Source organism: Coregonus clupeaformis, unplaced genomic scaffold (assembly GCF_020615455.1).
Source record: "Coregonus clupeaformis isolate EN_2021a unplaced genomic scaffold, ASM2061545v1 scaf0293, whole genome shotgun sequence".
NCBI lineage: Eukaryota > Metazoa > Chordata > Actinopteri > Salmoniformes > Salmonidae > Coregonus > Coregonus clupeaformis.
Genome location: NW_025533748.1, coordinates 281,842 through 309,596, shown reverse-complemented (window position 1 = coordinate 309,596; position 27,755 = coordinate 281,842). Strand labels below are relative to the sequence as shown.

Genomic DNA, 27,755 nt, shown 5'->3' with positions numbered 1-27,755 from the left:
GGTCACCTCTGCAGCTCAGACCTCCTCTCAAAGACTGCTTAGTTTAACCGTGTCTCAGATGGTTCTCCCCTTGTTTTCCTTTGAATGGCTGGCTGTGGTTTGTTCATAAAGGCGATGCAGCAAATGGATTGCGGAGTGCAGCCCATGTTTACAAGTGCAGCGCGCCACTAATTCTCCACATCTTGAAGTCATCACACCTCACTCTTATAAAGCGCAGTATTAACGTTTTTACACCACAGTCTCTCTCCAATCAAAGCTGAACAAACAAACTGGGGCGACTGATCTCCCCCCTCCATTTTAACAATGTGGCATTAAATGTGATTTTAAAGTTTCTTTTGGGAAGCGTACCAGACTGGTGAGGTGTAGGTGTCCTGATAAATTAGCTGTTTCTCTCTCTCCATTTCTCTTGCTCTCTCCCTCCACCGTGTCTCGTTGTCTTTTAACTGACACATAAAGGTCCCAGTATCTCTGATAGATTCTGATCATAGTCACTGGTTGGTGATTGATTTATTACTTGTCAGATGCATGGAAGATATATACAAGTCAAATCCATGACCATCATTGGTCAAATCAGGTGATTTTTATTTGCAGTAGGCTAAAACTTGAAGATGGATGTTTGTCCTGCTTTTTGAATGTGGTGTAAAAAAAAAAACAGTTTCATATTAGGCTTCATATATTACGTTTTTTCTTCTTCTCAATAGTCTTGGCCCCACTGTTTGCTCTCTGAGCTAGGCTAGCTAAGAGCTGTATATGGTTGAGGTATTGGTAACACACGGCACTAATTGCACAGTGTTTATCCCCCCTTGCCTGGTACCCTTTGGGAGAACCGTGTGTGTGTGTGCGTGTGCGTGCACGTCTGTGTGTGAAGAAGAGGTCTTATCTAGGCTTGGAGACTCACTTTCCTCCGTCCCCTTTGACCGGCGCTGAAGGCTACGCCGCCAGCAGCTCATTGGCCGTTCAAGCGTACGCTGCTGCGGCGGCAGTGGTGGCGGCTGCATGCTAAATTCTCCCGGCTGTGTGTAGTCTGAACCTTTAAATCTAATCAGTCCCATTGGCGCTGCGATCGATGCCTTTTTCTCCCTTCCCCTCCGCTGCCTGAGTCGGCTGTCAGGAGCTAGAGGAAGGAGTTGCCTGGCCCCTTAGGCACAGATAGGAACAGTTTACCCTCCAAATTCTAACCGTAACTGGGGGGAATGCCAAACTGCCCTAAGGTCAGTGCCAGTCTAGGGGCGAGTCAGGGTCCATCAGAAGGGATGATACAGAGGGATATTGGCAGGTACACACACACACTGAGTTCTTCTCAACTCTCCTGCTCAGAGCAATCCATTTGAGGCCTCTCATTTCATGCTTGGCTTGACTAGACTGTCTGCTGTTATACACAACAAGGCTGAGGTAGACTGTCTGCCGTCATACGCAACAAGGCTGAGGTAGACTGTCTGCCGTCATACGCAACAAGGCTGAGGTGACTGTCTGCTGTCATACGCAACAAGGCTGAGGGTGACTGTCTGCTGTCATACGCAACAAGGCTGAGGTAGACTGTCTGCTGTCATACGCAACAAGGCTGAGGTAGACTGTCTGCTGTCATACGCAACAAGGCTGAGGTAGACTGTCTGCTGTCATACGCAACAAGGCTGAGGTAGACTGTCTGCTGTCATACGCAACAAGGCTGAGAGAGACTGACTGTAAATGTTTCAGTGAAGCTGAACTAGAGGAGAGGAGTGTCTCATTCTAACCCGGCTTGAGTCCCATGCAGATCAGTAGGCAAGGCAAAGAAAGCCTTTCAGTGGAGTATGGCTGGGGCTCAGGTGTTTTAATGGAGCTGTGGCTGAGGAGAGACTCTCCCTCTCTCTAACCTGTCTGTTGTCTGTGGACCAGAGTCTCAGCCAGCCAGCCAGCCTGCGTGCTGAGACCTGACTGTTATTACCACTCAGGTTGGAGAATGTGTCTAATAGAGAATTTTCAGCTTCAGTCGTAACAAAGACCAGGGTGAATCATCATGGGGCCCAGCCGCCGCACTTCAGGTTATAGAACCTTGAGGACACATTTTGGATGACTCAAAGTGTCAAAGGATTTTCGACTCGTTCTCCTTTTATGTCCCGCCTGGCTGCACTTGGCATTATGCCGTCTCCTGGATGGATTTTGGTTTCTTGCCCATGGAACCTTTTTTTTTTTTTTTTTTTAAGTGCTCCAGCTATGGTTGTCAGATGGATGAATGGTCTTATCAGAATGCTGGTACTATAGTATTTCAGCTGGTCTCTCTTTCTGGAACTCGCATCTCTTGGTCTCTCTCCCTTTACATGCTGAGTCTGTAACAGGACTGGCTGCTGCAACTTGTGGACATGGTGTCTGAGACACAGGTGCTTGCTTTCATAGGATATCTGCATATTGTATAGACCTAGTAGAAATATATCTTCCCATTCAGTGGTCTTCTGTAGCTCAGTTGGTAGAGCATGGTGCTTTTGCAATGCCAGGAACGTGGGTTCAATTCCCAGGACCACCATACGTTAAAAAAAAGTTATGCACCCATGACTAAGTCGCTTTGGAAAAAAGTGTCTACTAAATGGCTGTTGTTATTATTATTATTCAGTGACTGCAGGCCTAATTGATAAAGGTGCTAAGTAGAATCAAGCTCCTTAACCCCTAAACTGCCAGTAAATCTTCATTAGAGTTCTCTGACAGCACTGATCTCTCTTACTGACAGACTATCCCATTACAACCTGGCAACCTGACTGTTCAGGCACTCCCACTCTGGAAGAGGGAGGATCTCTCCAACTTGAAAACCTGACAGTCTAAGCACTGCGCTGTGTGTGCGACGGTTTGCCTCTCATGCCATTGTAATCTTTGTCTGAACACACACACACACACACACACACACACACCCTTACGTACAGGACCTTGACATGAGCATGTGATTTGGACTCTAGGCCTCATTAGTGCTCTGTGTGTGTGTGTGTTGTTTACTCAGCGCTCAGAGTTAATTCCTCCCTAAGACCCTAGCCAGCCACAAGAATGCTCCCTGCTGCTCTGGAGACTGGAGAGGAGGGAAGCCCATAGCCCAGGCTCTTCTATGTCAGTCACCCTTTTCTGCACGCATGCCCATACTTATTATTGAGTTCCCCTCAACTCTCCGGCTCTGATCAGTCCAGCCCAGGGCTGTGTTCACTTGGAAGAAAACGCTCCAATACCGAGTGAAAGAGGGAGGTACTATATGAATATGAACTTGTCCAATATGTTTTTTGTTATTTTTTGTTATCCATAGCAAAACGTTTTGCTACCGGGTGCCCTAGTGAACACGACCCAGGCCTCAGTGCCCATTCATTTCAGGCATAGCTTCACTGCTGTCAGACCCAACAGAGTTATCATGAAGTGGTTCAACTGGCCACATGGAGAACCTCCTCACCTACTCAACCCCTCTTCAGCACAACTCCAGTTAACGAGGCATGGTATTGTAAGCCTATTAGTTTAGACCAGGGGTGTCAAACTCATTTTAACTCAGGGGCCACATGGAGGAAAATCTATTCCCAAGTGGGCCGGACCGGAAAAATCATGGTATATATATATAACTTAAAAACAACAACTTCAGATTGTTTTCTTTGTTTTAATACGATCAACATAAAGCTGGAGCCTGAGGACAGTGTGTCCAAAATAGTACAAGCACAACATCACTATTAATCATAAAACACCTGAAGTTTATTTGAAAATTCTAAAGAAAAAGAACACAAACACACAATGCCTCAGTGATTAACAGAACTGTTTCACAGATCACAGAACTATATCAGGGGGTCATTTCTCAGGCAGAAATGTAGATAAAAAGAATGAAATCCTGTTCCCCAAACAAGTGCAAGAACCACAGAGTCAAGAATAGGTTAAATATACAAATAAAATAAAATCAATTAAAAACAATAGCACATCAACATAAAAACATATAAACATAAAGCTGGAGCCTGAGGACAGTGTGTCCAAAAGCACAACATCACTATTAATCATAAAACACCTCAAGTTATTTGAAAGTTCTGAGGACAAAGAACACACAAACACACAATGCCTCAGTGATTCACAGAAGTATATCACAGATCACAGAACTATATCAGGGTGTCTCATGTAGCACTTTAAGTGGGGTTGCATAGTTTATTTGACTCCTGATACCTGGCATCTTTTAGCTTTCACCAGCGCATCAATATCAGGCGTCACATCCTGAGTGGCAGCCAACTTCAGGATGTGATTCAAGTGCTTGTGCGTGAGCCTTGAGCGCAGCTTTGTTTTATTTATGCTCATTACAGAGAGAACTTGCTCACAAAGATATGTGGTTCCAAACATGCACAACAGTTTTGCAGCGAGGGCTGTCAAGTTGGGGTAACCTGGCAAGAGATTCTGATTAAATGTGTCCAAGCCAGCTGCGGCAAATTTGCCCTTCAAATCCGAGTCACACTGCAAGTCTATTATTTAAAGTTGGATGCTGACGGGCAGATCAGAGGGATTCACGGTGAATGGCGAGCAAAAAACGTTGAAGTCTTTCTCCAGTTCACCAAAAATCTGAAAGCGTTGCTCAAACTCCCGTAACAGTCCCGTTATTTTATATTTGAACCGCTTCATGTCTGCCACATGTTGGGTCGCGCACACATTTTTCAGACAGGGGAAGTGAGCTGCATCACCACCGGCAAGTTGCGTATCCCACAATGACAGCTTCAACTTGAAAGAACGTATGCTGTCATAATACTGCGTGACAACTTTGTTGCGCCCTTGCAGCTGTTTGTTCAAGTTATTCAGGTGCTCTGTAACATCCACCATAAATGCAAGGTCCTGCATCCATTCTGCGGAATGGAATTCTAACACTGTTCAATTTCTTCTCGTAAATCAAAGAACGCCTCAGCACCTCGGCTTAACCATCTTACCTCAGTGTGGTATGGCAGGCCATAGATGTGGTCTTTCTCTCTGAGAAGGCTGTCAAACTGACGGTGATTCAGGCTTCTGGATCGGATGAAATTAACAGTTTGGATGACCACCTTCATGGCGTTATCCATCTTTAATGACTTGCAACACAAAGCCTCCTGGTGCAAAAATACAGTGAAAAGTCAAAAAATCACGTCCTCCATTTGCAGATTGCACTTTCTCTCTGAACTTTGTCACAACGCCTGCTTTTTTCCCGATCATTGAGGGCGCACCATCTGTAGCCAGGCTGACAGCGGGGACCAGTCCACTCCGACCCTGTCCAGCGCGCCCGGCCAGTGCGGTAAAAATATCAGCTGCTGTCGTATCTGTCATCGGCACCAACTCCACGAACTCCTCGGTGACGGTCAATGTGTCATCAACTTCGCGGATGAAAATGGCCAGTTGTGCAACATCTAATGTCCGTGCTTTCATCAATTGCAACCGAAAACGCAATAAATGACTTTACTTTTTGCTTCAACTGGCTGTCCAAATCCACTGAAAGATCGGAAATACTGTCTGCAACTGTGTTTCTTGTCAGGCTGATATTTACAAAAGCCTGACGCTTTTCAGGGCATACAATCTCAGCTGCCTTCATCATGCATGTTTTTACAAATTCACCCTCACTAAATGGTTTTGAAGCCACTGCGATTTCATTAGCAATGAGGTAGCTAGCTTTCACTGCAGCGTCACTGATGTCTCGGCTGTGAGTAAACACAGACTTGACCTACTTGCTCTGCCCCGTATAAACAGTTTGCTTGCTTAACACAATTGCTATTGCGCCATCCAGTGGACGCAATTGGAACAGCAGTTTATTTTATTGAAAAATTGCAGCGCATTTTTATACTTTACAAAATCATCTCGCGGGCCGGATTAAACCCGTTTGCGGGCCTGATCCGGGCCGCGGGCCGGACGTTTGACACCCCTGGTTTAGACCCAGTGCAACCTCTCCCCTTACTAACATGTATGATACACAAAGAACTTCCTAATGAATACAATGATGTCATCGTCATCTAACAGTTATTGTTGGGGTATACAGCTGTTATTACATCAGGGAGACAGTGATGTGAGGTGTGGGGATGGTGAGGTGGGAGAATAGGCTACACGGCAGGGTTTCCGTTAGCCAGTAGTAGCTGGCTTTTGGCAACAAAAAATTGTCCGGGAGAAGAAAAGAAAAATCCCATTGCAAAATAATGCTTTTTAGCCTATTCATTGATGGAAATACCAGTCCATGTAAATACATTTGACTGGTCATGCTGATCGGTGTGTAGGTTAATTTGCATAATTTAGTGGAATTAAATTGGCGAGTGTTTTCTTTAGTCGTTATTTATCTTTATCACACGCGGACTAGTGATGCGCGGGTTGACTCATAACCCGCAGTCCCCGCGGTTATATCCTCGGGGCGGACGGCTTTAGGGTCATTAAATATTGTGTGGCTGAAGGGCGGGCAGGTTGAATAAAGACAAACAATAGCTTAAAAATCCATAAATATGTAATTATTGTGAAATTTATATAGTCTACATTGAGGTTTTTCTTTAATTATTTTAGGATATCTGGGATTGGTGCATAAGCCTAAACTTTAGGGCTTAACTGTACGCGTGCCAAATTGCTTACACAGCCAATCACTAAATAATGCTTTTGGGAATCCACGGAGGCAAAAAGGACATTGTCGAAATGTAATTCAATAAGACAAAAGCTGCCAAAGGAGAGTTGAAAATAAAACGAAGGAAGGGCCAGAAAAGTAATTTTTGGAAAATATTTGGTAGCAGTGCCGGCTATGTTATATGTGATGAGGCGTTATACAAATTACAGTCACAAGAAGGGTCTTAAAATAGGCCTATGATATGTCAAGGGAACTGTAGCCTACTGTTTAGATGGGTTAAATTAAAACTGAAATCTGGACGACTAACCAGAATAATCTACTGTTTTTTTGGCAAACTCTAAAGTCCTCTGATAATACTAGTCCTGTGCGAATCGACATCCATGTGTTTTGAGAGAAATGTCTGAGTTTGACAGGTGTTGCTCGTGGTTTGAGCAAGAAAACAATAACTGATTTGATAAATTGAACTAAGTGCTGTGGATAGCCTGTATATGAAGGGGCTACATGTATCAACTTTGACAGTGAATGCTTTTATTTCTACGTTTTGTGCAAATGAATTGAACATCGGCAAATGCATCATAAAAAAATATTGCGCCTATTTAATGAAACACTTGCTGTTAATAGATCGCAAAGCAGCATACAACTGAGCTAAACGTTTGGAACAAGTTCATTTTCTCATCCATAGCCTAATAACACATATCAAGTGCAAGTTAGCTGTTTAGCTCACATCTGTAGGCTGGGGGGCATCTAGGACGTCTTCTACTGCGGAACGCTAAAATATCCTTATAATTATGATCACACTTCCTCAATTCAAATATTATAGTGACACTATACCAAAGATGGTTTAGAAACTTGGGAACCAAGCTCGAGTTATCAGTGTAGCCTGTTATCGCCTGGACTTGTTGAAATATCTTCACGCCTAGAAAAAAACCTCCAGGCTTCCGTCATAACTGTCAATTTATTTATATATATATATACACACACACAGTTGAAGTCGGAAGTTTACATACACTTAGGTTGGAGTCATTAAAACTCGTTTTTCAACCACTACACACATTTATTGTTAACAAACTATAGTTTTGGCAAGTCGGTTAGGACATCTACTTTGTGCATGACACAAGTAATTTTTCCAACAATTGTTTACAGACAGATGATTTCACTTATAATTCACTATCACAATTCCAGTGGGTCAGAAGTTTACATACAGTGAGGGAAAAAATTATTTGATCCCCTGCTGATTTTGTACGTTTGCCCACTGACAAAGAAATGATCAGTCTATAATTTTAATGGTAGGTTTATTTGAACAGTGAGAGAGACAGAATAACAAAAAAAAATCCAGAAAAACGCATGTCAAAAATGTTATAAATTGATTTGCATTTTAATGAGGGAAATAAGTATTTGAACCCTCTGCAAAACATGACTTAGTACTTGGTGGCAAAACCCTTGTTGGCAATCACAGAGGTCAGACGTTTCTTGTAGTTGGCCACCAGGTTTGCACACATCTCAGGAGGGATTTTGTCCCACTCCTCTTTGCAGATCTTCTCCAAGTCGTTGAGGTTTCGAGCCTGACGTTTGGCAACCTCGAACCTTCAGCTCACTCCACAGATTTTCTATGGGATTAAGGTCTGGAGACTGGCTAGGCCACTCCAGGACCTTAATGTGCTTCTTCTTGAGCCACTCCTTTGTTGCCTTGGCTGTGTGTTTTGGGTCATTGTCATGCTGGAATACCCATCCACGACCCATTTTCAATGCCCTGGCTGAGGAAAGGAGGTTCTCACCAAGATTTGACGGTACATGGCCCCGTCCATCGTCCCCTTTGATGCGGTGAAGTTGTCCTGTCCCCTTAGCAGAAAAACACCCCCAAAGCATAATGTTTCCACCTCCATGTTTGACGGTGGGGATGGTGTTCTTGGGGGTCATAGGCAGCATTCCTCCTCCTCCAAACATGGCGAGTTGAGTTAATGCCAAAGAGCTCGATTTCGGTCTCATCTGACCACAACACTTTCACCCAGTTCTCCTCTGAATCATTCAGATGTTCATTGGCAAACTTCAAACGGGCCTGTATATGTGCTTTCTTGAGCAGGGGGACCTTGCGGGCGCTGCAGGATTTGTCCTTCACGGCGTAGTGTGTTACCAATTGTTTTCTTGGTGACTATGTTCCCAGCTGCCTTGAGATCATTGACAAGATCCTCCCGTGTAGTTCTGGACTGATTCCTCAATGTTCTCATGATCATCGCAACTCCATGAGGTGAGATCTTGCATGGAGCCCCAGGCCGAGGGAGATTGACAGTTCTTTTGTGTTTCTTCCATTTGCGAATAATCGCACCAACTGTTGTCACCTTCTCACCAAGCTGCTTGGCGATGGTCTTGTAGCCCATTCCAGCCTTGTGTAGGTCTACAATCTTGTCCCTGACATCTTTGGAGAGCTCTTTGGTCTTGGCCATGGTGGAGAGTTTGGAATCTGATTGATTGATTGCTTCTGTGGACAGGTGTCTTTTATACAGGTAACAAGCTGAGTTTAGGAGCACTCCCTTTAAGAGTGTGCTCCTAATCTCAGCTCGTTACCTGTATAAAAGACATCTGGGAGCCAGAAATCTTTCTGATTGAGAGGGGGTCAAATACTTATTTCCCTCATTAAAATGCAAATCAATTTATAACATTTTTGACATGCGTTTTTCTTTTTTTTTTCTTTTTTTGTTATTCTGTCTCTCACTGTTCAAATACCATTAAAATTATAGACTGATCATTTCTTTGTCAGTGGGCAAACGTACAAAATCAGCAGGGGATCAAATACTTTTTCCCCTCACTGTACACTAAGTTGACTGTGCCTTTAAACAGCTAGGAAAATTCCAGAAAATGATGTCATGGCTTTAGAAGCTTCTGGTAGGCTAATTGACATAATTTGAGTCAATTGGAGGTGTACCTGTGGATGTATTTCACCTACCTTCAATCTCGGTGCCTCTTTGCTTGACATCATGGGAAAATCAAAATAAATCAGCCAAGACCTCAGAAAAAAATGTGTAGACCTCCACAAGTCTGGTTCATCCTTGGGAGCAATTTCCAAATGCCTGAAGGTACCACGTTCATCTGTACAAACAATAGTACGTAAGTATAAACACCATGGGACCACATAGCCGTCATACCGCTCAGGAATGAGACTCGTTCTGTCTCCTAGAGATGAAGGTACTTTGGTGCGAAAAGTGCAAATCAATCAACAACAACAAAGGACCTTGTGAAGATGCTGGAGGAAACAGGTACAAAAGTATCTATATCCACAGTAAAACGAGTCCTATATCGACACAATCCGAAAGGCAAGGAAGAAGCCACTGCTCCAAAACCGCCATAAAAAAGCCATACTACGGTTTGCAACTGCACATGGGGACAAAGATCATACCTTTTGGAGAAATGTCCTCTGGGCTGATGAAACAAAAATAGAACTGTTTGGCCATAATGACCATCGTTATGTTTGGAGGAAAAAGGGGGGAGGTTGCAAGCCGAAGAACACCATCCCAACCGTGAAGCACGGGGGTGGCAGCATCATGCTGTGGGGGTGCTTTGCTGCAGGAGGGACTGGTGCACTTCCTCATGATGCCATCTATTTTGTGAAGGAAAATGATGTGGATATATTGAAGCAACATCTCAAGACATCAGTCAGGAAGTTAAAGCTTGGTCGCAAATGGGTCTTCCAAATGGACAGTGACCCCAAGCATACTTCCAAAGTTGTGGCAAAATGGCTTAAGGACAACAACGTCAAGGTATTGGAGTGGCCATAACAAAGCCCAGACCTCAATCCTATAGAAAATTAGTGGGCAAAACTAAAAAAGCGTGTGCGAGCAAGGAGGCCTACAAACCTGACTCAGTTACACCAGCTCTGTCAGGAGGAATGGGCCAAAATTCACCCAACTTATTGTGGGAAGCTTGTGGAAGGCTACCTTGAAACGTTTGACCGAAGTTAAACAATTTTAAAGGCAATGCTACCAAATACTAATTGAGTGTATGTAAACTTCTGACCCACTGGGAATGTGATGAAATAAATAAAAGCTGAAATAAATAATTCTCTCTACTATTATTCTGACATTTCACTTTCTTAAAATAAAGTGGTTATCCTAACTGATCTAAGACAGGGAATTTTTACTAGGATTAAATGTCAGGAATTATGAAACTGAGTTTAAATGTATTTGGCTAAGGTGTATGTAAACTTCCGACTTCAACTGTGTGTGTGTGTGTTTGTGTGTATATATATATATATATACATACATACATACATACATACATACATACATACATACATACATACATACATACATACATACATACATACATACATACAGTGGGGAGAACAAGTATTTGATACACTGCCGATTTTGCAGGTTTTCCTACTTACAAAGCATGTAGAGGTCTGTAATTTGTATCATAGGTACACTTCAACTGTGAGAGACGGAATCTAAAACAAAAATCCAGAAAATCACATTGTATGATTTTTTAAGTAATTAATTAGCATTTATTGCATGACATAAGTATTTGATCACCTACCAACCAGTAAGAATTCCGGCTCTCACAGACCTGTTAGTTTTTCTTTAAGAAGCCCTCCTGTTCTCCACTCATTACCTGTATTAACTGCACCTGTTTGAACTCGTTACCTGTATTAAAGACACCTGTCCACACACTCAATCAAACAGACTCCAACCTCTCCACAATGGCCAAGACCAGAGAGCTGTGTAAGGACATCAGGGATAAAATTGTAGACCTGCACAAGGCTGGGATGGGCTACAGGACAATAGGCAAGCAGCTTGGTGAGAAGGCAACAACTGTTGGCGCAATTATTAGAAAATGGAAGAAGTTCAAGATGACGGTCAATCACCTCGGTCTGGGGGCTCCATGCAAGATCTCACCTCGTGGGGCATCAATGATCATGAGGAAGGTGAGGGATCAGCCCAGAACTACACGGGCAGGACCTGGTCAATGACATGAAGAGAGCTGGGACCACAGTCTCAAAGAAAACCATTAGTAACACACTACGCCGTCATGGATTAAAATCCTGCAGCGCACGCAAGGTCCCCCTGCTCAAGCCAGCGCATGTCCAGGCCCGTCTGAAGTTTGCCAATGACCATCTGGATGATCCAGAGGAGGAATGGGAGAAGGACATGTGGTCTGATGAGACAAAAATAGAGCTTTTGGTCTAAACTCCACTCGCGGTGTTTGGAGGAAGAAGAAGGATGAGTACAACCCCAAGAAAACCATCCCAACCGTGAAGCATGGAGGTGGAAACATAATTCTTTGGGGGATTCTTTTCTGCAAAGGGGACAGGACGACTGCACCGTATTGAGGGGGAGGATGGATGTGGCCATGTATCGCGAGATCTTGGCCAACAACCTCCTTCCCTCAGTAAGAGCATTGAAGATGGAGTCGTGGCTGGGTCTTCCAGCATGACAACGACCAAAACACACAGCCAGGGCAACTAAGGAGTGGCTCCGTAAGAAGCATCTCAAGGTCCTGGAGTGGCCTAGCCAGTCTCCAGATCTTAACCCAATAGAAAATCTTTGGAGGGAGCTGAAAGTCCGTATTGCCCAGCGACAGCCCCAAACCTGAAGGATCTGGAGAAGGTCTGTATGGAGGAGTGGGCCAAAATCCCTGCTGCAGTTTGTGCAAACCTGGTCAAGACCTACAGGAAACGTATGATCTCTGCAATTGCAAACAAAGGTTTCTGTACCAAATATTAAGTTCTGCTTTTCTGATGTATCAAATACTTATGTCATGCAATAAAATGCAAATTAATTACTTAAAATCATACAATGTGATTTTCTGGAGTTTTGTTTTAGATTCCGTCTCTCACAGTTGAAGTGTACCTATGATAAAAATTACAGACCTCTACATGCTTTGTAAGTAGGAAAACCTGCAAAATCGGCAGTGTATCAAATACTTGTTCTCCCCACTGTGTGTGTGTGTGTGTGTATATATATATATATATATATTTATTTATTTATTTTTTTATTTTTTTAAGTGCGAATTACAGGGGCAGTGCAGTTTGGAAAAAACGTATCCCGTCCGAATCGTCCTCTGGAATAACGGTCAATCTGGGGTCATAAATACATAACCAACGTTCTCTAGTAATACTAGTCCCGTGCAAATAGGTCTATAGCCTTAGTAATAACTCCTGCAGAATTAAGCATTTCTTGTAGTCAAATTATACACCAAATGTAGGCAAAATTTGGCCTTGGGAACAGGAGTGGAGAAATATCATTTATTTCATTCTGCATCTTGAGAGAATACAATGCTCAGTTAGATAATCTGTAGAAGGGTTGTCTTCATCATAAAAGCTGATAATATTTGAACCACATAAAATATGCATCGAAGCCGAACTTAAATCTTATCAGAAACACTTTGGGTCGTTTTCACAGCTTTCTTTTTCTTTACAACCGGTCAAACTGATGTCATTTGAGCGTGTTGTGTTTACTCCCCAGTTCCTAAACGTCTTTGCTCCACGAAAGATGACAGAGAGAACTTTACTGACGTCAACTAGATTGAAGCATTCATTCTATCTATCTATGACATTATTCTGTTGAGAAAGGGTTTATTTAGTCTTCTAGGGCAACATATAATGACAGAAGAGAAGCTGCATGTATCTAATTATGGACAAGTTGACTAACAAATAGCCGACCAAAATATTGGAAATTATAAGCAGAAACTTCTCTAAATCAGGCTAAACAAAATCCTGCACCCACTGTAAAAAAGATTGTTCTGCAGTCTTTGACTGTAGCCTATAGCGCATTTTCTATACTTGTGGGTTAGGGTTGGGTGCGGGCCTCAGATTTTCACTTTCACATATAGTCGGCCGGTTGCGGATGGGTTATTAGCAATTGCTGGCAGGTGCAGATGAACAAACAGCTGACCCGCGCACCACTAACATGCACAGCTTACAGATACTGAACCTAAGCGGAAAATCTGTCAGACAGTGCAAAAGCTGCTGCCACAGCTCCTCCAACATCTTGTTCGTTGCTGCTGGAGTGCAACATGCTTTTATAAGCCCAATCATTGCGCAAGAATTCTAAATGCAATTGCATGTTAAAAACAGTTTTGATTGTCATGATTAAAAATATATACTATGGTATATGAAGCACGTTTTTCCATTCACCATTCAAGTGCACAGGCAACGATAGGCAGGCTTCACACACCACTTTGCAATGAGGTGGAGGCAGTATGCATTTTGAAAACATACTTAATTGTTTGAAACCTGAACGTTTTACTTCATATTATGAGGCATGTCTTACCTTGCTTCAAAGTAGCCTATAGCGTTGTTTCACCTCAAAAAGCACAAGAGGATTTCGACTCCCACCATCTCAGCTTGTTCTGAAATCATTTCTGTTAGAAAAATATATTAGCATTCCTGCAACATTATGTTGTTGAAATATAATTGAATCACTGAGAAACTAAGCTAATTGATTGCACCCAAATTGGCCATTACATTTTTTTGGATTCATATAATATTTAATAAATAGAGTACTTTGATTGCACCCAAATTGGCCATTTAATTTATAGGAATCATATATTTAATAAATATAGTACGTAACGTCAGATTTGGACCACATTTTTTCTAACAATTAGTTAGACATGAGGAATCCAAAGAAACGTCTCTTATATTACCAGGTTCTGACCGCTAGATGGGGCTGTTCCTGCTATTAGGTGAATAATGTAATTGTATTCTCAGCTAGTTTGTTCCCCCGTTAACGAGAAATTAGTCATTAAAGGTTGTTAGGTTTATGGCCCATCCTACATCCTGTATTTACAAGGTTCTGACCTCTGATTTCTGTCATTCTGCACACCGTGGGTGGACGCCCTAATCGGGTTACGCACCCAATGCATATGGGTCCGGTAAATTTCTAAAATGTTCGGTAAATTTAAAATGCTGCCGGTCAAATCTCAGGCACCGCATTTTCCTAATGAAAACCCTTGTACACGGCTAGGCTATTTTTAGGAATTGGCCAGGGAGCTCTATGCAGTGAACAGGGGAACCCAGAGACAGTGAGCAGAAACACACACACGTCTCGGCACAGCTTCCAAGCAGACTGCAGTTCTTCACTCCTACGTTAGCATTTGGGCCCCACTCCAGCAGCGGAGAGAAGAGGAAGGGGTAGCTTAAGCTAGCATCTCCAGCAGCTGGGACAGTGTGTGTCTGGCTGTGTAGGTTATGTGAGTGTCTTTCGTGTTCATCAGTACTATAGTGTCATTACTAAATGTGACTTTCAGTAAGAGTGTGTTTGTGTATTGTGCTGTCGTCCGTTCTGTTCCTGGACTATGTTTGGAGGATTGCTAACTTTGACAGCCAGGCTAAACACTGTCAGACAGGCTGATAGTAAACTGGCTAAAGCCTTTATCTCACTCTGACTGCCATTTTGACAACCTGTGAATTGGATACTATTCTGTTCTGTGGGGACTTTCGCTTAATGTTGACAGCAACAATTTGTCTTGTCAAACAAGCACAACAACAGGCAAATCATGACTGAAAGTTACTGAGAGAACAGGCGTAGAAAGACACCACCTAAACTGTATGTTTTTCTTCCATTAGACCTGGTGTCGCTGTTCGACCTGGAGAATGACCTCCCGGACGAGCTGATCCCAATTGGGGACTTGGGTGGCTTGATGGGCATGTCCTCCAATGGCGGGGGAGGAGGAGTGCCTGGAGGAGGTCCCCGGGGCCTGGGCTCCATGGTCCCTGATGCTGCCGCCAAGCACAAGCAGCTGTCGGAGCTCCTGAGGGCGGGCAGTGCTGGGCCCGGCGGCATGGGCCCCATGATGGGGAAAGGCCCCATGATGGGGAAAGGCCCCATGGGCCAGGGCTCGCCCAACCAAGCCCAGAAAGGAAGCCCCGTCAGCGGACAACAAGGCAACGGCTCCATGGCGGGCTTCAACCAGGCTATGATGAACAGCCAGGGACACGGGATGCCGGGCCAGGTGATGAACGGGGCCCTGGGGCCGGCGGGACGGGGCAGGCTGGGGCTGCAGCAGTATCAGGTCCAGGTCATGCAGGATGCTGGGGGGGGCGCAGGGCCGGGAGGCAGCAGTGTGCTGGCTGAGACTCTGGCTCAGGGGGGAGGGCAGATGGGAGCTCACAACACCATGAACACCCAGCAGGCTGGCAACATGAATAAGGTGAGTGTTGGTGCATGTACTGTCTGTTTACTGTCTGGCTTCACTAGGGACCTAGGGTTTTGACTAGTCTGGCCAGGAAAACTCATTGCCTTGCCGTATGATTTTTGATTGTAAAACTGGAGTAAATACATTTTGTCAATTATTTATTTATATACAGTGCCAGTCAAAGGTTTGGACACCTGCTCATTCAAGGGTTTTTCTTTATTTTTACTATTTTCTACATTGTATAATAATAGTGAAGACATCAAAACTATGAAATAACACACATGGAATCGTAACCAAAAAAGTGTTAAACAAATCAAAATATATTTTATATTTGAGATTCTTCAAAGTAGCCACCCTTTGCCTTGACAGCTTTGCACGCGCTTGGCATTCTGTCAACCAGCTTCACCTGGAATGCTTTTCCAACAGTCTTGAAGGAGTGCCCACATGTGCTGAGCACTTGCTGGCTGCTTTTCCTTCACTCTGCGGTCCAACTCATCCCAAACTATCTCAATTGGGTTGAGGACGGGTGATTGTGGAGGCCAGGTCATCTGATGCAGCACTCCATCACTCTTCTTCTTGGTCAAATAGCCCTTACACAGCCTGGAGGTGTGTCGGGTCATTGTCCTGTTGAAAAACAAATGATAGTCCCACTAAGCGCAAACCAGATGGAATGGTGTATCGCTGAAGAATGCTGTGGTAGCCATGCTGGTTAAGTGTGCCTTGAATTCTAAATAAATCACACAGTGTCACCAGCAAAGCACCATCACACCACCTCCTCCATGCTTTACGGTGGGAACCACACATGCGGAGATCATCCATTCACCTACTCTGCATCTCACAAAGACACAGCTGTTGGAACCAAAAATCTCAAATTTGGACTCATCAGACCAAAGGACAGATTTCCACCGGTCTAATGTCCATTGCTCGTGTTTCTTGGCCCAAGCAAGTCTTCTTCTTATTGGTGTCCTTTAGTAGTGGTTTCTTTGCAGCAATTCGACCATGAAGGTCTGCTTCACGCAGTCTCCTCTGAACAGTTGATGTTGAGATGTGTCTGTTACTTGAACTTTGAAGCATTTATTTGGTCTACAATTTCTAAGGCTGGTAACTCTCTAATGAACTTATCCAGCAGAGGTAACTCTGTGTACTTCCTTTCCTGTGGCGGTCCTCATGAGAGCCAGTTTCATCATAGCGCTTGAAGGTTTTTGCGAATGCACTTGAAGAAACGTTCAAAGTTCTTGGAATTTCCCGTATTGACTGACCTTCACAGCTTATTTGAGCTTGCCATAATATGGACTTGGTCTTTTACCAAATAGGGCTATCTTCTGTATACCACCCCTACCTTGTCACAACACAACTGATTGGCTCAAACGCATTAAGAAGGAAAGAAATTCCACAAATGTAACTTTTAACAAAGCACACCTGTTAATTGAAATGCATTCCAGGTGACTACCTCGTGAAGCTGGTTGAGAGAATGCCAATAGTGTGCAAAGCTGTCATCAAGGCAAAGGGTGGCTACTTTTGAAGAATCTCAAATATCAAATATATTTTGATTTGTGTAACACTTTTTTGGTTACTACATGATTCCATATGTGTTATTTCATAGTTTTGATGTCTTCACTATTATTCTACAAAGTAGAAAATAGTAAAAATAAAGAAAAACCCTGGAATGAGTAGGTGTGTCCAAACTTTTGACTGGTACTGTATATATCTCACCTTTTTGATTAGATTGTTTCATTATATTCATCCAGTCTTGACACAGATGGGAGTGGGAAATGATGTCCTTGCTTTACTGTGTCCCATAGTCTTCCCATGCTTTGAGAGCAATGCTTTCTTAATGGCTTGTTCATTGCATTGTCTGTTCCATGCATGCTTTGCATCGGTATGTCTGTCTGTCCAGATAGGAAGCTTGATGTTGGTTTGGTGGCATCGGTACAGCTCTGGTATCCCTGCTCATCACTGTTGAGCTATGAGATGCAAAGTCATGTCTCTCTGTTTGGAACAGGGATTCCCTGCTCATATAGACTGATCTCTTGATACACTCACTGTGTGTGTGTGTGAGAGAATCGGAGTGTGAGTGTGCATTGTTCTTGTACTGCTTGAGCGCTATAATCCCTGTTGGTCAATACGTGTACACATGCATCTGTTGGTCTCCCTCTCTCTGATGCATCCTTGTCTCCCACACATCCATCTGTAAGCTTACCCTGGGATTGTTGGAGGAACAGGACACCCAGCTGGGGTGTTGAATACATCCCTTCAGTACAGCAGAAGTGACCTTTCATAGCATGTTAGGAGCACAGGCCTGCCCTCAGAACAGCCTTTTCCAATAACGGGATTCTGCCTGTAGCTACTGGAGTCAGAGGTCTCCATAGCAGATCAATACTAACGTTATCCACTGGATTCCCTTGCTTAGCTAGCTGGTTGTAGCTACTGGAGTCAGAGCAGACAGCAGGGTAACAGTCTCATATCGTATGAGGTGTATATAGGTATTCCCTTGCCTGTCTTGCTTGTAGGGAAGGCTGAGGCGAAAGCATGGAGCATTAGGCCCATATAAAATATAGCTTGATATTTCATTCATAACCCATAGACTTAGGCCTACTATTTACTTGCTTCAAGTTGTTTTAGAATGTGGATATAAATTATTGATGGAGGGTGAAGGGATATTTTTCTGTTTCTGCAAAGGCAACATACTGATAACAAGTAATGTCTTGATTCTGTGCAGAGAAAGAAACAAGAGGAAGACTAGCTTTATATGTTGATGTGAAAAGCGCGTAGTAGTAGTTCTGTGGTAGTGATCATTTCATGAATATCTACGGGTCTTATCTGCTACTGTTGTGGCTTGACAAGAAACCAAGGGGAAACCAGCTTCCTAGTTCATACACACTCGACACATGCAGGCCGTCACCACATTAAACAAACCCCCGGGCTCGCTGACACGCACTTGAGTGCCCAACTTTGCTTTCTTACACAATACTGTGCAAGACTGACAGTGAGTAATATCATGTCTACAGTTTTCTGCAAATTTTCCATAGTTACGCCCCAGCAACAGTAGCAGCGTCAACCCTGGGTGTTGATAGGACGTTGAGTGCATCTTCACCATCTAACCTACTGCCAAGAGAAATAGATGGTAATGGAGAGAAAGAAATGAAGGACATATTGAAAGAGTGATTTGAAGCTGTGGAGGCTAGTGTGTACGTGCAATGGTACGTTGGTTAGGCTGTGGTTGCTAGATGAAAGAGCTGTTGCTAGCTCTGGCAGTATTGACATTGCACAGCTGCCACAAGACTAACGCGTGCTGCTGAAGTGTGGCAGACACCAGAGCGTCAGCCCACCGTTCTGGGTATTTGTAATGATCAGCAGCAGGGTTGGGGTCAATTCCATTCAATTTAGACAGTATGCTAAACAAACATCTTCATTCCAAATTTTTCTAATTGAAGAGAATTGGAATTTCAGTGTACTTCCTGAATTGAAATAGAATTGACCCCAACTTCGAAGAGCAGACATGCTTTACATACTGCACCCCTGCTAGCTAGAGTAAACCTACTGCTGCCATTCACAGAAATGTGGTGGTCTCTGTGGGATTCAGTAGGCACAACAACATGAGAGAACTATTTGAAACAGAGGGACAACAACAACCTTGTGACAGAAGACCACTTGGTCTCTCTCTCTCTCGCTCTTGTTTTCTTTCTCTTCCCGTTCTGTGTGTGCTGGCCCCTTGGCTCATAATGGAGCTGTAAAGGGGACATGTGTGTGTTGGGGTGCCCTAAAGCTGGGGGGTGGGGACGCCACACGCCACTGCTTATAACTATAAGTTAACTATCTAAGATGTGCCAAATAAATTATCCAGCTCAGTTGGAGCTGGCCTAGAGTTGGAGCAAGAGCTAGAGTTGGAGCAAGAGCTGGCCTAGAGTTGGAGCAAGAGCTGGCCTAGAGTTGGAGCAAGAGCTGGCCTAGAGTTGGAGCAAGAGCTGGCCTAGAGTTGGAGCAAGAGCTGGCCTAGAGTTGGAGCAAGAGCTGGCCTAGAGTTGGAGCAAGAGCTGGAGCTGGCCTAGAGTTGGCGCAAGAGCTGGAGCTGGCCTAGAGTTGGAGCAAGAGCTGGCCTAGAGTGGGAGCAAGAGCTGGAGCTGGCCTAGAGTTGGAGCAAGATCTAGCCTAGTTGGAGCAAGATCTAGCCTGTAAAAAGGAATAACAAAGTTGAAGCTTGAAGTGAGTTTGTTTGCCAGTCACTAAGCATGTGCGTGCCTGTGCTAGACTGGGACCGTGAGAGTGTTTGTTTGTGGGAGACTAAAACTAAAGTGTACGTGAGGCAGAGCGGAAGTCAGGAGCGTCAGCGCTCCACTCTTTGTGTGTGTAGGGGGAGGGGCAGACGCACGACAGCAGACTAGAGCTCAGCTGTTGAGCTGAGCGTGGCTGCTGCTAGTCTCTGGCTCTTTCATCTGTCTGCTGGAGCGCTGACAGCAGTGGGAGAGCCTCCTCCTCTCTCTCCTCTCCCCTCCACTAAGCACAGCAGAGCACAGTAAAAGAGCATGCTGCTAGAGCAGAGCAGGCAGGGCTGTGTACACATGCACACCAGGAGAGGGATGGAGTTTGGAGACAGGGATTAGGTTAGTATGCTTGATTGCTAGTCATCCAACATATTAAAGTGGCAATAAGCAGTTCAAACAATAACAAATCGTTCTCCTCACCCCTGTTTCGATAAAAAGCTGAGGGATGGGGTTTGGGAAATGTAACCACTCTCAAATTCATAGACCGAGCTATGGATGCAACGACAGTCTTTGATATCAACAGTATAGTTTTGAGGCTAGACAGTGTTTGTTTACATTTACTTTGTTTACAAATATTGGAGTAAAACGAGCTTACATTTTGGGTTCTGGTGGAGTATGACATTGTAAGCTAGTGAGGCATTTCTTGGGTACATGGGTACATATCATTAAGTCAAAAAATGGATGTAGCAACTGCTGATTGCCCCTTTAAGACCTGAGCTATACACTGTGTGATTGGATTGAACTTGATTGGAGTCCACCTGTGGTCAATTCAATTGATTGGACATGATTTGGAAAGACACACGCCTGTCTTATTTAAGGTCCAACAGTTGACAGTGCATGTCTGAGCAAAAACCAAGCCATGAGGTCGAAGGAATTGTCCGTAGAGCTCCTAGACAGGATTGTGTCGAGGCACAGATCTGGGAAAGGGTACCAAAAAATGTCTGCAGCATTGAAGGTCCCCAAGAACACAGTGGCCTCCATCATCCTTAAATGGAAGAAGTTTGGAACCACCAAGACTCTTCCTAGAGCTGGCCGCCCGGCCAAACTGACCAATCGGGTTAGAAGGGCCTTGGTCAGGGAGGTGACCAAGAACCCGATGGTCACTCTGACAGAGCTCTAGAGTTCCTCTGTGGAGATGGGAGAACCTTCCAGAAGGACAACCATCTCTGCAGCACTCCACCAATCAGGCCTTTATGGTAGAGTGGCCAGACCGAAGCCACTCCTCGGTAAAAGGCACATGACAGCCCGCTTGGAGTTTGCCAAAAGGCACCTAAAGGACTCTCGGACCATGAGGAACAATACTCTCTGGTCTGATGAAACCAAGATTGAACTCTTTGGCCTGAATGCCAAGCGTCTCATCTGGAGGAAACCTTGCACCATCCCTACGGTGAAGCATGGTGGTGGCAGCATCATGCTGTTGGGATGTTTTTCAGCGGCAGGGACTGGGAGACTAGTCAGGATTAAGGGAAAGATGAATGGAGCAAAGTACAGAGATCCTTGATGAAAACCTGCTCCAGAGCTCTCAGGACCTCAGACTGGGGCAAAGCGGACCTCAGACAGGACAACGGCCCTAAGCACACAGCCAAGAAAACGCAGCGGATGGCTTCGGGACAAGTCTCTGAATGTCCTTGAGTGGCCCAGCCAGAGCCCGGACTTGAACCCAATCGAACATCTCTGGAGAGACCTGAAAATAGCTGTGCAGCAACGCTCCCCATCCAACCTGACAGCGCTTGAGAGGATCTGCAGAGAAGAATGGTAGAAACTCCCCAAATACAGGTGTGCCAAGCTTGTGTCATACCCAAGAAGACTCAAGGCTGTAATCGTTGCCAAAGGTACTTCAACAAAGTACTGAGTAAAGGGTCTGAATACTTATGTAAATGTTATATTTACGTTTTCTATTTTTAAATACATTTGCAAAAAAATCTACAAACCTGTTTTTGCTTTGTCATTTTGGGGTATTGTGTGCAGATTGAGGGTGGGGAAACAATTCAATACATTTTAGAATGAGGCTATAAAGTAATATGTGGAAAAAATTAAGTGGTCTGAATACTTTCCAAATCACTTTAAGTGCCTTTGAACAGGGTATGGCAGTAGGTGCCAGGCACACCGGTTTGTGTCAAGAACTGCAACGCTGCTGGTGTTTTCACGCTCAACAGTTTCCCGTGTGTATCAACAATGGTCCACCACCCAAAGGACATCCAGCCAACTTGACAGAACTGTGGGATGCATTGGAGTCAACATGGGCCAGCATCCCTGTGGAACGCTTTCGACAACTTGTAGAGTCCATGCCCTGACAAATGTAGGCTGTTCTGAGGGCAAAAGGGGGTGCAACTCAATATTAGGAAGGTGTTTCTAATGTTTGGTATACTCAGCGTAATGTCATAATTGCACGGGATAATTAAACGATAAATGACTGCACACCTACATGGTTAAACCTTATTGGTCATATTGGAAGATCAAAATGAGTGTTTGTTTTATTCTAAAGAGATTGCAGGTGCCTGCAGCTGCACACTGTTCAGCACTAGTTATTTTACTATTCTCTCCATGCCTGCAGCAGATCTTGCACCACCTGTTGGCTCTGAAATATAGTGTCTTCTATGTGTTGAGAAGCCAGTCAAGGAAGTTTAATGATGCTAGATGGATACATAAATGGACGGGATTTGGCCACCACCCATGGGTAAATGTTTCTTTCATAGCTCTGTTTCCTTATTTGCCCGTTTTTGGGTTTGGCCGTTATAAAGACAGGGGGACACGGACCTGTTGCAATAATATTCATGTCACATTGCATCTGACCGCTCTCCTATTTTCATCCGTTTCAATGAGCTCCTCCACAAGATCCTACATGTACAATCTTCTACAAGTAACTTGTAAGACATATATTCATATCTATACCTAGCCTGTGTTATGTTTAGGTGCTCTCCTTAGTTTACTATTAGATGTTGTTGTGGTTAAGAGATGGCGTGATTTGGGGAGGCCTTGTAACAGGGGCCACTTCCTCTTATCTCAACCACGTAGAGACACGTCAACCGTCAGACCTGCCATTGCACGTCACTCTCCCCTTCTAGACACTTCCCACGGAATCAGTGCTCAAACACTAGGCTCTTTGGTATTGTGTGCAGTGGGGAAACCTGTGGCTGTGCCTTGCAATATTGGGGCCCCAATTTCATTTTAACCCAATTAGTTAGTTTCACGGTTTTACAGTCCCAAATCATACATCGTCGTGATCCTTCTTGACTCGTTTTGAAACTCATGAGCAGAGACCGGTTCACCTCAGTGATTGTCCTAATCCCCTGTCTCTCTTTCTCTCTCTTTCTTTTTCTCTTTCTCTGTAGATGGGTATGGCTGGCAGTCCGTTTGGGCAGCAGTATGGCCAGGGAGGGGTCCAGCAGCAGATGGGGGTGAACACCCAGCAGCAGCTCCAGAACAAGGCGGCTCTTGCCAACAGCCTGCCCCCCTTCCCCAGCGACCTGAAGGGGGCCGGCAGCGTGCCAAACCTGGTAAGTTCCTCCAACTTCGTAGAAAAGGAGAAATGCAAACCTGCGTTTAGATTACATGACAACAAAGGGTTCTGGGAACGGTCTGGTTCCATTTGGATCTCTTGCCTCTTCGTCTAGCCCCCTTAACCAGTTGGAATCCAATATCTGTCTGGGGACCACAAAAAGCAGCTCTCGGGCCTGATGTGGTCCCCGTGCCTTGAGTTTCAGACTTGTTGTAACCCTGCCCCTATCCTCTTGGTGTTAGCAGATATGAAAGGACTGAACTTACTATGTGGAAGCTCCACTCAGTTTATCGGAGGGTTAAGTGACACCATCGTCATATTAATGTGTACACTTATAGTACCCATGTTTTTTTTAATGCTATTTCTTGAACTGCATTGTTGGTTAAGGGCTTGTAAGTAAGCATTTCACGGTAAGGTCTACTACACCTGTTGTATTCGGCGCATGTGACAAATTAAAATGTGATTTGACTTATCCAGTCCTTTCAGATCTGTGAACACTGAAGAGATTAGATCATTTCCTAGTTAGAGGAGGGGTCTCTAAAACCCCTATCATTGACCCTTAGATTCTACGTCCTATTTACTCTGAGAGGATTGGTTGAAGCAATACAGTGAAAATTACCCCTTGCCTATCAGAGGACAAAGATGTATTACCATATCGCTAACACCTATCAAATCCTTTCAGATCTAGTCTTACGTAGTGACACAACTAAACCGAAGTCTGCGAGTCCATTCGTCTCTGCATTGGCTTTGAATAACGGTGCAGTTCCCACCGCCACGGTATTGGAACAATTATTCCGACATATTTCTCTTCCCTCTCCAAAAAGCCAGGCCTGGAATGCAGAATGAGAGAGTGCCGGAAGGGGGAAACATTTGTTAAAAGGCAGTCCACTCAGAATATTGTTGAGCAGTTATCCTAGTTGTGCAGAGAGAGAATGAGAAAGAGAGGGGTCTCTTTCAAGGCACTGAGTAAATACTGCATGCAAGTCTCTCTCCCAGGAACAGGAAAAGGGCCTAATGAACTCATTACAGAGGAAATAGTTGAAAGCGTTTCTATTTTGGTTAAAGGTTAAAGGAGTCTTATGTGAAGTAGTTGGATGTTTACTAGGCCTTTTTTTTGTGTGGCTTCTCTGCTTTTCTTTCTTTTTGATTCATTCGTTGGCCTCGTCCCATTATTCTCTCTGTCTGGGAATTGTTCTTTCTCTGTTCTCCGCTCCCCCCCCCACACCCACACCCACACTCTTTCTCACACAAATGTTTTCCCTCTCTCTTTCTCCCTCATCAAACCTCAGATCCAGGATCAAGCAATCCAGTTCCAATTCAAGCTGTTTCAAATAAATCCAGTCTACCTCACTTCCTTATTTGGTGCGTTTCCCCTCCCAAGGCCCAGATGCAGCAGCAGGTATCCTCCATGGTCCCCAGCGGCGGCGGGGTGGCTGCTGCGGCGGCAGGCCACACAGCCGACCCAGAGAAGCGCAAGCTCATCCAGCAGCAGCTGGTCCTGCTGCTCCACGCCCACAAGTGCCAGCGGCGGGAGCAGGCCAATGGGGAGGTGCGGGCCTGCGCCCTGCCACACTGCCGCACCATGAAGAACGTCCTCAACCACATGACACACTGCCAGGCCGGCAAGTCCTGCCAGGGTGAGTGTCTGGGGAAGGAGGTTGGGTGGTGTTGGATGGTGTTGGATGCTGGTTAAGGGTTGGTGGACTGAGCCTGTGTGAATATGAATGAACACACACTCGTTAATGTCGAACTGGATGTCATTTTTACTCCATTTAATGTAAGAGACATGGATATCTCCTCCCGCCATTTAGAAGGCTATAGTTTGTTGATTGACGTTGGTGAAGTCAACAGTTGGTTACCTTTCTCTGTTCTGCTGTCCCTAAAGCCACTCTCTCCTCCTCCATGGCTCTATCTGAATTAGTCTTTCTGCTATTCCTTGCATCCTATCTGCTCGACTACTTCTCAACCGTATTGGAGGAGAAAGTCTAAGGTCCCTGTCCTCTGACCATCTCTGTGCGTTTTGAGGATGAAGTGAAGAGAGAGGATGCGCAGAATTGAGGACTTTGAAAGAAACATTGTCTTCCATTCCCTCCCTCCTGTTTGCCCCTGTGACTGACTGAAAGCCTGCTCCAGCCTATATTAATAGTGAGGAAACCAGCAGCTATAAATCCCAGGGCTTGTTTTAAAAGCCTGTCTGGGTGCTTAGGCCTAATGTAAATACTCAAGTGGCTTTAGTCTCCACACTGGGTCTGTCTGTGTGGCTACGGAGCTTTCCTCCCGACCCGCGCTGCTCTGGACATTAAAGGGTCTCTCTAGGGCAATGGCTTCTGACCTTTAACCCCACGGTGCCAGTCATATTGGTAATGTGTTTTAATGGCGATGAGGTCAAATGAGGATATATGATGTTCTAGGTCTCAGCCGATTTTAATTAGGTTGTGCTGTTTACGTGTTTTTAAAATGGTTTATATTAGTGTTTGTTTATTTAAATGGCCTCTCGTTGTTTGGGTTTGCCGGTTCCGATTTTGTATTTGTTTGACATTTTGTGGTGTAATATGTCACGTACCTACAAGCCATGTGACTTAATGATAACTCAAATACTTGAGGCTTTTCTTTAGTTAATACAAACTCTGGTCCGAGACTTATTGATGTTAGCAGGAGTAGAATGACCTCTTTTATACTCTTGAAGGGGTGAATCCTAACTTCCACTTCAGTCAATGCGTTGATCAAATCAAATTTGCCACATGTGCTGAATACAACAGGTGTAGACCTTACAGTGAAATGCTTACTTACAAGACCTTAACCAACAATGCAGTAAAAAAAAAAAATGTTAAGTAAAAAATACCAAATAATTAAAGAGCAGCAGTAAAATAAAATAACAGTAGGGAGACTATACACAGGGGGTACCGGTACAGAGTCAATGTGCGGGGGCACCGGTTAGTCGAGGTAATATGTACATGTGAGTAGAGTTAAAGTGACTGCATAAATAATAAACAAGAGTAGCAGCAGCGTAAAAGAGGGGGTTGTGGTGGGGGGGGTAATGCAAATAGTCCGGGCAGGATGCTCTCGATGGTGCAGCTGTAGAACTTTCTGAGGACCCATGACAAATCTTTTCAGTCTGCTGAGGGGGAATAGGCTTTGTCGTGCCCTCTTCACAACTGTCTTGGTGTGTTTTGACCATGATAGTTTGTTGGTGATGTGGACACCAAGGAACTTGAAGCTCTCAACTTGTTCCACTACAGCCCCGTCGATGAGAATGGGGCGTGCTCGGTCCTCTTCTTTTCCTGTAGTCCACAATCATCTCCTTTGTCTTGATCACGTTGAGGGAGAGGTTGTTATCCTGGCACCACACGGCCAGGGTTCTGACCACCTCCCTATAGGCTGTCTCATCGTTGTCGGTGATCAGGCCTACCACTGTTTTGTCGTCGGCAACCTTAATGATGGTGTTGGAGTCGTGCCTGGCCATGCAGTCATGGGTGAACAGGGAGTACAGGAGGGGACTGAGCACGCACCCCTGAGGGGCCCCGTGTTGAGGATCAGCGTGGCAGATGTGTTGTTACCTACCCTTATCACCTGGGGGCGGCTCGTCAGGAAGTCCAGGATCCAGTTGCAGAAGGAGGTGTTTAGTCCCAGGGTCCTTAGCTTCGTGATGAGCTTTGAGGGCACTATGGTGTTGAACGCTGAGCTGTAGTCAATTAATAGCATTCTCACGTAGGTGTTCCTCTTGTCCAGGTGGGAAAGGGCAGTGTGGAGTGCAATAGAGATTGCATCATCTGTGGATCTGTTGGGGTGGTATGCAAATTTGAGTGGGTCTAGGTTTTCTGGGATAATGGTGTTGATGTGAGCCATGACCAGCCTTTCAAAGCACTTCATGGCTACAGACGTGAGTGCTACGGGAGTAAAGGTGGTCGAGAGTATTTTTTTCCTCTGGTTGCACATTTAACATGCTGGTTGAAATGAGGTAGAACTGATTTAAGTTTCCCTGCATTAAAGTCCCCGGCCACTAGGAGCGCTGCCTCTGGATGAGCGTTTTCCTGTTTACTTATGGCCTTATACAGCTCATTGAGTGCAATCTTAGTGCCAGCATTGGTTTGTGGTGGTAAATAGACAGCTACGAAAAATATAGAGAAACTCTCTTGGTAAATAGTCTGATCTACAGCTTATCATGAGATACTCTACCTCAGGCGAGCAAAACCTCGAGACTTCCTTAGTATTAGATTTTGTTGTTTACAAATATACACAGACCGCCACCCCTTGTCTTACCGGAGTCAGCCGTTCTATCCAGCCGATGTAGCGTATATCCCGCCAGCTGTATGTTGTCCATGTCGTCGTTCAGCCA

At 44.7% G+C, this 27,755-nt stretch overlaps 1 protein-coding gene across 3 annotated transcripts in view; it reads left to right on the top strand.

Annotated features, from left to right (window-relative positions):
• Positions 1–27,755, top strand: part of LOC121568737 (histone lysine acetyltransferase CREBBP-like) — an 89,443-nt gene that overhangs the window by 13,449 nt on the left and 48,239 nt on the right. For all 3 annotated transcript variants that reach the window (XM_045214658.1, XM_045214659.1, XM_045214657.1), the window contains exons 2-4: positions 15,090–15,673; positions 23,253–23,417; positions 24,801–25,056. In XM_045214658.1, the coding sequence (XP_045070593.1) occupies positions 15,090–15,673; positions 23,253–23,417; positions 24,801–25,056 (1,005 nt within the window). The remainder of the gene's footprint in view (positions 1–15,089; positions 15,674–23,252; positions 23,418–24,800; positions 25,057–27,755) is intronic.